The sequence below is a fragment of the Sinocyclocheilus grahami genome, unplaced genomic scaffold, assembly GCF_001515645.1.
Source record: "Sinocyclocheilus grahami isolate Dianchi unplaced genomic scaffold, SAMN03320097.WGS_v1.1 scaffold205.1, whole genome shotgun sequence".
NCBI classification, from domain to species: Eukaryota; Metazoa; Chordata; class Actinopteri; order Cypriniformes; family Cyprinidae; genus Sinocyclocheilus; species Sinocyclocheilus grahami.
Window position 1 is genome coordinate 822,774 of NW_015505384.1, and position 10,239 is coordinate 833,012.

General features: G+C 39.3%; 1 protein-coding gene across 1 annotated transcript; it reads left to right on the forward strand.

Moving 5' to 3' along the window:
• The first annotated feature begins 2,101 nt into the window (after positions 1-2,101).
• LOC107595625 (mediator of RNA polymerase II transcription subunit 10) lies at positions 2,102-3,907 on the forward strand. Its single transcript, XM_016286097.1, has 4 exons — positions 2,102-2,494; positions 2,637-2,720; positions 2,992-3,094; positions 3,791-3,907. The coding sequence occupies exons 1-4, from the start codon at positions 2,373-2,375 to the stop codon at positions 3,884-3,886; spliced, it is 405 nt and encodes a 134-aa protein (XP_016141583.1). The 5' UTR covers positions 2,102-2,372; the 3' UTR covers positions 3,887-3,907.
• The last annotated feature ends 6,332 nt before the right edge of the window (positions 3,908-10,239 follow it).

Here is a 10,239-nt window from a genome sequence, read left to right on the forward strand (position 1 = left end):
ATTGTGAAAACCCCTTTTCGGGAACCTCTAGTTTTAAGATTGCATGACCAAATATCCGTTTTCAAACTTCTCCTTTAAGACCAGCAGAAGGATCAGGTTCTGCATGCAAAGCGCAATCATACAAATATGCCACTTCAGGCTACGTATGAGAGAAACAATCTCACAGACCCAGCAGCCACTAAATGAGCAAAAAGGATGTGCTTCCATATGCCCCAGGACTGAGGTCAGTCTAGTGCCAGTGCTGATGTAAGACAGCAGGGACAGTGAGACGGAAATAGCCAGCTCTTCCCTCAGGCTCTATCAGTCAGGATGAGATCTAATGGCCCAGAAGTAACCGCATGAGCTCAATCGAGAAGAGGCTGCCCTATCCCCTCAGAAAAGCCTGTGATTTTTGGATTAAAAGGAACCACTGGAGCCTTAATTAAGCTTTATTGTGATTACGGTCTCTCTTGGAAATCGCTTCCCTCATGCTTGAGAGGCGACGGAGGAGAGCTGAAGGGAGGGAACAGCGTCGGTGTTAATCCAGGTTATTCGCATCAGCGTTTTCCCTGCAGCATGCTAACGGCATCAGCACAGTCTCCCTGCGCTATTTTGGTTTAGTGCGTATCGAGCGCAACGCAGTGCCCATGTGAAGTGCCTGATGGGTAATCCTGTGAATGGAGATCAGTCAATGGTCGCGCTCGGCCTCTGTGCTTTCTGGGACAACACAGACGGTAGGGATTATGTAACCGACATGTACCAGATAAGGATAACAGTGTTGCTCTTTGCATCATAGCATCACATGAAGCGTAAGGCTGTTTGAGGCAAAAAAGGAATATGGTTTCTGATCACTTAATGGCAGAATAGACTCTCGGATTGGAGACATATGGCAATTCAATTTATTTTTAATCCATAGCCTACTGGTCAATGCATATTGTAGTCTAAAGCAATGAGAATAATAGTCATATGTCATATATATATATATATTATTTTCCCCTTTTTGATGTTATTTTGTGCTGTAACTGATTCTAATATTTAATAAAAAAAACTTTAAAAACAGCAAATGTCTGAGCTTTGGTACGCAGAAAGAACTTCCCAAACCAAAGCAGGCGAATGAGCCCGATTTTCCGCAAAAGAGTAGCCATTGAGGTGCTTCGCCGTTCGCGGTGGGTGTAACAGTTAACGGAGCTCGGAAGATAAAACGCCCGCAGAGCAGCCCGTCCTCAATGCATCATTTCCCCGCGCGACTGCACTGAAACACAAGAGCGCTCATTTAATACGCATCCCCACAGCTCTCTAATTCCCCGAGAGGCACAGACGCGGCTGCTGCAAGAGGCACGATAGGGCTGCCCGGAATGAATCTGGCGCACGCATACAAGCGGAGCACCGCGGGTCGGTTGACTTCCGCTGAACCTGGACGGAATGAGTAATCAAGGGTCCGGCACGAGTTATCTTTTTCTTCACAGCAGTTTTCCGACAAGTCCCGCCCTCGACCTGATCGCTGTCTGATGGAGCGGAGCCTGTGATGGAGTTATGTGCTATGTGAGTGACTTCTAAACTGTCCAATCACAGACCGGCGCTGGCGGGGAGGAGCTCACACTAGCCAATCCTGCCGTGGGAGGCGGGGCTTGTCTGAATACTGCCGGGGATAAAATAAATAACGCTCTGCTCGACGCGTTTAGTGTTAGTACACCTTTTACCCTGTTATAAGAAATTGCCAATTTGGGCATATTGTCAATTTATTTGTTGTTGTTGTTCTTATATTATGTTTTAACATACATGCACTTTTTGTTTAAAACACCACTCTTTTCGTATTATAGTTTAGATACATCAGGAAAAATCCCAGAAACAGTATTTAGTGTCATTGTACAACTTAATGTATTTGTTTGCCTCTCTCTGGCTTTTTCTACATTCGCTGTAATATAATATGTAAGATGCCGTCCACATTAATAAAAAAAATAATAAATAAATAACTAATGCGTCTTTGCCCTAATGTTTAGCGGGGAGGGGATCGAGCTTCTCATGCATCAGCTGGCAGTGAATCAATACACCCACTTCTCTCAAACCTCGTATTGAGAAGGTCAGTGCATCAGCAGTTCACATGAGTGTGTGTAACATCGTTCGTGTTTGAACGAGCCATCATCCAATGCATAGGCTGTTTTCCAACAGGGACTTTTGCAGCATTTCGAAACGCTTTACAGCACAACGAAGAATTCCGTTACCAGGGTAACAGTCCATTCTCGCACGCTATTGGGTGGAACGCAGCCGGAAAGCTGTTCGCTGTCATGGAAGCTGCGTTGGTTGAACAGATGCCCGTCTTTTGTTAACGATTTTCTAGTGTTATCCCAATTAAATCAATCGTACGCTTACCTTTATGTAAAATACAGCACGCCATGGCCGAAAAGTTTGATAATCTCGAAGAACACCTCGAGAAATTCGTCGAAAACATACGACAGCTTGGGATTATTGTCAGCGATTTCCAGCCCAGCAGTCAAACCGGACTCAACCAGAAACTGTGAGTTGTAATTCTGTTCATTTCAGCACGATTCTAAAACCATATGTTGGGTTTAAACAAAGAATATCTGGGAAATAATGGCGATTTTGAGCCTTAGCCTTTCTTGGCTTGTTATCAGTAGTGTGGTTGCTTATTTCCTCAGGAACTTTATGATCACAGGACTGCAGGACGTTGAGAAATGCCGACAGCAGCTTCATGATATCAACGTACCGCTGGAAGTGTTCGAGTGAGTAGTGCATTACATAACAGAGATGCATAATACATATTTCTAGCTGCACAGACCTCGTGAAAAATTAATGTAAATGGTTTTGTGCATTCAGATGACAAACATTTAAAGAGTGTTTGCATGTTCTTTATCAAATTACCCTTCTTTTACTTTCATTTCTACTCTTTTTAGATTGCCATTACTCATTTAATTGTTATATTCACGAAATGTGATATGGCACATCTGTGTAAAGACATGAATAGCCATTACTAATTATTGATGTTTTGCACAGGTATATTGATCAGGGCCGTAACCCTCAACTCTACACAAAGGAGTGCTTAGAAAGAGCTTTGGCTAAAAATGAGCAGGTCAAAGGAAAGATCGACACATTGACTGTGAGTATTGCTCCAGCATTTGCATTCAGAGTTCAGTTTTACCATCACTATGAATTACTGACTAATTTGGGAGTGCTAGCAGGTCATTTGTTATAAAAGGACATAATAAATATGTTTGCAAAGATTCTACACTCTTAAAAATAAAGGTGCTTCACGATGCCATAGAAGAACCTTTTTGTCTAAATGGTTCCATAAAGAACCTTTAACATCTGAAGAACCTTTCTGTTTCATGAAAGCTTTTTCGTGGCAAAAGAAGGTTCTTCAGATTATAAAAAGGTAAGAAAGAGATGGTTCTTTAAAGAACCTTTGACTGAATGGTTCTTTGTGGAACCAAAAAATGGTTCTTCTATGGCATCGCTCGAAGAACCTTTTGAAGCACCTTTATTTTTAAGAGTGTACCCCTCCTACTTATAGTGATCATTTTAGTTATCATTCTTGGTCTGAACGAGCCTTCTTATTTTTCACGTTTTTTGCCCCCCAGTGTTATCAGAATAAAGTTGCAGCACTGACATATTTGACCTCTATAATGTTATTTCTGAACTTAAGAATTGAAAATAGTCTATTTCTTTGTAAATCTATAATATGAGTGTGTGTGTGTTAAAGAAATCTTAGGATCGATGATTTCCTGGTATGTTTTGAATAAAACAAAGGATCTTCATCTAACCTTCTTTTGCGGTTTCTTTTTTCTTCCTGCAGAAATTTAAAAGCCTCCTCATTTCTGAGCTGGGCAAGGTTTTTCCTGAAGAGATGGCTAAATATAAGGCTATTCATGGAGATGACCCTCCTTCATGAGTTAGCAGTGTCACAACACTTCAAACGCAAGATGTACATATGTTGATATTAATATAACATGTTTTTTTAAGGTTGAATTCATCAGTGAAATATGCAAATTTTTACAGCTTTTTCATCTTTGTATGTGCCTTTGTAATTCACAAGATTATGGATTAAAAACTGCGGGATATTTTGGGACATCCTTGAAACAGTGCAAAGCTTTTTTTTCCTCATGCATTGTAATTTTCGCAGCATAAATACATTTTTGTTTCGTTGAATAAATGATTATTTTGTGTAATGACAACCACCATTCTTTTTGGTTATATCAACCACTTTGTTTCTGAATGTAGAATTGTGTCAGTGAGCTGTTTATACAGACTTTCTCGGGTGTTTTTTGGTTGGATTGGTTCCAGTGGCCTCAAGTTACTTCCTGCCATGCCCTCTTTTGCCCTGCCTTGTAATCTCACACTACTTGTCTGGTGCTGTGATGGAATTTATTCGTAAGCGTCCTCCTTTAACCACATGAAATTATTCACGATGAGTCCTGCAGCTGAACTGAGAACCAACAGTGAGACTTTAGTAAAATCTAGTTGACAATTTAAGGATGACAAGCTCATGAAAACTCAGATGTTCTTCATGAATGTCTCTCTGAACAGTGAAAGATAGGTCCTTAGCAATGGTAAAGCTTTGTACTTGGTTAACAAATACTGGAGGTTTAAATATTTGTGTCTGAAATACCTTTGGACCAATCGATGGAGGGTTTTGTTAGGCTAAAATCTTTAAAAAACTGGTCAAACTGAACATCTGCTCAATAATTAGTCACTTCCCTCTGCAAAAGGACTTTCAGCCAGTGTTTGGACTGGAATACTAGAGTACTGCATATTGCTTAATATCTGTTAGCTCTTTATTGTGATGGTCTCCCAACAGACGTTCCACTATCAGTAACTTTGCAAGTACATGTCAACTTAATCTAACCCCAGTCTACTAATACTCTACTAACACTAATGAGGTATGTAGGTGCAATGTTACTTATAGTCAACATAATGTGTTAAAGGGACCATCAAAATAAAGTGAAACCGCAAGGTTTAAGAACATATAAGAACATGTTGATTTTACTATGCCAATATTACTTGCGGTAGATTTAGACATGAAATAGGCAGTCTGTTATCTCAGAGATAGATAGATTGATTGATAAAAATGATAAGGTCATCAGAGAAGAGAATTATCTCTCTTAGTTCTCCAATACTTTTTCAATTTCTGAGCTCCCCTCTTTCTTAGAGATAATCTTTTGTAAGCATCCAAACAAAAAGCCTATAGTGGGAGGAGAGATGTAGCGGTACACAAAGAGACACTTATAAAGGATGCAATTTCTTTTTTGCTTTCTCAGGTACTTCTTTGAGGGGTGGTGGGCACGTTCTCTCATGCATGGCATCCTGCAGGCTTTGTTCAGAGCCTTGATGTTTTTTGTGGGTGAATAGTGAACTCATCTTGTGACTCATGAGATGAATCATGTTTTTTTTGTATAACCATTTCACCAGACACCTCTTCTCACAGAGGAACAGTGATGCAGACTTAATCCTGAAGAAATTAACAATGTGTCACTGCTTATGCGGTTTTGACCCATCTATCTATCTATCTATCTATCTATCTATCTATCTATCTATCTATCTATCTATCCATCCATCCATCCATCCATCCATCCATCCATCCATTGTTCTATCCATATGTCTATCTGTCTGTCAATCTATTTATCAATCTAAAGTTCTATTGATCATTCTGTTATACTGTCAGTACAAAATTTAATATGATTTGCTGCCATTGTATCATTAATATATTATTTAATTTGTATTTATTCAGTAGAAAAACCTCTCTGAGAATAAATATCAGTTTCAACAAATGACATAGCTTCAAATTCATATGATTTAACAGCAGTAAATTGTACTATTACATTTATATATAATGTTTGTTTATCATATAATAATGTTATTATTCTATTTAAAATTATACTTTGATAGGAGGTGTCTTTCAATGTCAGTTCCTTCATGTTTCATGTTTATTGTCTGCCAGGTGAACATCATGAGTCAGCTTCTTAAAGGGGTCATATGATGTTGCTAAAAAGAACATTATTTTGTGTATTTGGTGTAATGAAATGTGTTTATGTGGTTTAAGGTAAAAAAAAAAAACACATTATTTGTTTCTCCTCTATGCCCCGTCTTTCTGAAATGCGTTGATTTTTACAAAGCTCATCGGTCTGAAAAGCCAGGTGTGCTGTGATTGGTCAGCTATCCAGTGCATTGTGATTGGCCGAATACCTCAAGCGTGTGACAGAAATGTTACGCCCCTCACCATACTGTGATGCCCTGTCAGGCCGGAGCGATGAGACAAAAACATTAAAACCCATTATAAACGAGGCATTTGTTGCATCCAGTGGGGACATAATTACGGATTATAATGACTCATCATGTCATTTTACTAGTTGTGTTGTATCGCGCCGCATAAACATAAAACTATGTCTGCATTTGAGATCGGAGAAATGAATCATCAGGCAAATTCTTTAAATATGAAAACGTACTTACAGTCTGTGAGTCAGAACAGCCGGCATTGTAGTCTACTCTTCCAGGATCAGGAAACAGTCCTCCATAAAATGCGCCGCACACATCTGAATATTTGGGTTGAAGTGTTCTGGAACAGTGTTGTAAAAACAACTTAACCACTGATTTCTAGTCGTGTCCTATTTTGGAAGACCAAACAAAGTATTTTCGCAACGAAACACACAGCATCTTCACAACATGGTGGTGGCAGCAACAATAAAGTTACGCCTTCTTTCTTTGCGTGAACATTTGGGAGGCGTTATGCAAATCTTCCCACATAGTGAGGTAGATATGTGGGGGCGTGTTTAAACGAGGCGTTTTAGGAGGGCGTGGACGAGTCTTAACTTTTATAAAGAATATCTCTTTGGGTTTGAGACTTTAGTCTTTGCAACTTTAGGGATATTATCTATTCACGAACAGCTTGTAACACTCCAAAGAGAAAGGAAAACTTGAAATCGCATCATATGACCACTTTAAGATCGCAGAGAAAATATGTTTTTGGGTAATGGTACTGATACTTGCCTTAGAAAACTGCTGCTCTGTTGGCTCTTTCTTAGTGTGACATCAGGAAGCATAATTACTTTGCTTACATACCGATGAACCGCATAAACAAGAAATGTTCTCCACAAATACATGTGTACAGCTCTGTTAGAGGCTTAACCCATGGCAAATATGCTCCTTTGATCCTCATTTTACATGTGACACTAGCATGATGTTATCATAATGGTTTTGCAATGCAAGGGGCTTCAGACCAACTTTGATTGCAGTTGTGCATGCAATCCTAAAGCTCCGGACAGTTTGATCATTTTTTCCTCCCACTTTCCACATGAAGGAGAGCGCTGGCTCTATTTCAGAACAATCACCCCCTTTTGTGAAGGTCATGAGGAAGTCAAACCCTTCAGCCTTCTGTTGCAGTAGTCACCATGGCAACGAACCCCGCCTTCCGGCGACGAAGACAAAAGCCACCGTGTAGGGGGGGGGGACGAGAAAGAGGGGCATTTGTCGAAAAAGGAACTGATGCACATTCAGCAGACACACACACATATGGTCTGAGCAAACTGCTCATCCCATGTGTGTTTGAGTTTGTCATTCTTCTTTTTTTTTTGCCCTTTAGGGCCAAAGGTTGCAATAGCTCTGAAGTAGCTGATATGGATCAGGTTTAGCGCGTGTGTGCAGGCGTGCATGTTAATATCAAAGCACCTGTAGCGTGGTGATACTTTAGGTGCAAAAAATCACCTCAAACCTTAAATTTAACATCAATTTGACTCACTTCAAATGTAGGTTCTCTGTAAGTTTCCGTGGTGGTTGTTCAGCTCATGCATTATACGGACTGGTCAGCATGTACAACTTTCGCGACCATGGACACATTTGGAGGTAGAAAGTGTAGCCTTGAGGGTTGCTGAGAGAAAGGGCAAGGATGTAGATCTCTCTGGTCTCCATGGAAATGGACGTCTTGCTCTCTCAATCCTTTCCTCATTAAAACGCGGCAAGGCACAAAGCCACGGACGATCATGTGATCCTGTATCTCCCCCTTTATCTGGTGAAAACCAAACTTTATGTTGTTAAATGGATTACCCATGTAAATGTTTATTGAACAGAATAGTTCACACTGTAATGTAAATGCTGCTATTACATACTCACCCTCATGTTGTTTCAAACCCAGTTTGCTGTTTCTTCATAGAACACAAAAGGAGAATATTGACTCCTTAAGTCTTCATGCAGCTCCTTTCCACATTAAGATTCTGCAAAAATCTCCTTTTGTGATTCATGTCAAAAAATGTCTGTTTATGGTTTCGAAATATGGGTTAGGGTTAGGAATGAAATATACAGTATATATTCAGTATCAACCAATCAGTATGGGTTGGGACAGTTTGGTCATTTCTAATTATTGGGGGTCCCCTTCATGTCTATTTACAGAAGTCAGAAAGAGCTTTATTGCCAAGTATGTTTAAACACACAAGGAATTTGTCTTGGTGACAGGAGTTTCCAGTACAGACATAGTGCAAACATACATGATAGTGCAGACATACGAATTACACAGTAGAGATGAAATATAACACTAATATAAGAAAAACTAAAAATTTAATAATGCAATATAATACAGAAGTAGAAATATAGAGAAAAAAAACATCATTGTTTTATTGAATGTACAGATGTTATTTACAACTGTACAGTTTACAAATGTACTGCTTGAATGACGAGTCAGATCATTTCCCCTAACTTTTAAGTGTTTCTAAAGGGAGCGTTTATGTAAGGCAGAAAGGAACAGCATAATACATAGGTCTTGAGACTTTTTTTTAATGTGGATTATTTTTAACTTAACATGGCTTTGTAAAAATGAAATCATTTTGAATAAGGGGTGTTCAAACCTGTTCCTGGAGGACCACTGTCTTACAGAGTTTAGCTCCAATTCTAATTACACACAACTAATCAAGGTCTCAATGGAAACTTTCATGCAAGTGTGTTGGAACTGGTTGGAGCTATGGGAACAGGTTTAGACACCCCTGTCATGGATGAATGTGAAAGTAAACAGTGCAGAAGGCCATGCAAGCTTTGTCAGAATGCGTTATGGTTGCAGCAGCGAGACTTTTTAAGTCTGCGCAAACTGGAGGTTGCATCTGACTTTTTGAGTAAAACAAGTAAAAAAATAAAAATAAATAGAATGTTAAAAATAGAGGGCAGGGCTTGATTTTAGCGCACTTCCTGCTTACATTTACATTTTATATTTATTCATTTGGTAGACGCTTTTATCCAAAGCGACTTACAAATGAGGAATACAACAAGCTATTCATCTTAATGAGGCAATAACTCAAAAAGTGTTAGGTTTCAGATTTTTACTTAAGGTTATATGAAAACAAACACTTTTATATATTTATTTATTTTTCTATTGATTTACATGCATGGATTAATGGTTCACCACAAGACTAGTAATATGCGTTAGTAAATAGGTTTAATTTTGATCCCATACTGATTTTAAAGTGGATGAATTTTACCATACAAATTGTGTAACAGCTAAAGCACACCACTGCTACTAAAATATCAAAACAAAAAAGATAAAATTCTTTTTTTTAAAATTATTTTGAGCAGATGGTTGAACTACACTTGTCGACAAAACGACCATCCAATTTGGAATGACATGACGCCGAGTAAACGCAGAATTTTCATTTTTAGGTAAGCTGTCTCTTTAAGCCATTGAAGCCACGCTTGTTTTCAAAAACCTACTTTTCTTTTCCAGGAAGTAGAGAGGTTTTCATTTGCTCATCCTGCAGCATTCATTTGAATATCACAGGCCCATTGGGATTCAAACCTAATTTCTTCCCTTCCTCACTGTCTATCTTCCCTCAGCCCCAGGGCTTCTTATTTAATATACAATCAGCATGATTTCCTGACAAGCATCTAGCGCATTGCACAGGGCCAGAACACAGAGGCTTACGCTGCTCTTTGAGTTCCCACAGGCTTAATTAGCGCTGTTTGTTGACAGCTTTCAGGTTTCAACCACTGTCCTCTTGTAGGAGTAATAATGGTGTCATGTTGGTTGCTGCACCAATGTAAAATCTATCAGTGCCCATCCCTGTTTCACACAGGTACTTAGAGATGAGTGATGTTGCCAGCTGGATAATTAATATGGGGTCTACTGTTTGTGCACTTGTTGTAGTCCGCGCAGCTCTGCTGGGGTTGTGTTGTATTCTCACACCTCCTAATGCAATCCACACAAGTGTGATATCATATACACAGAGAGAGGCATTCTCAGGATGCTGTCCTGACTTGTTCTCTTCTCATGGG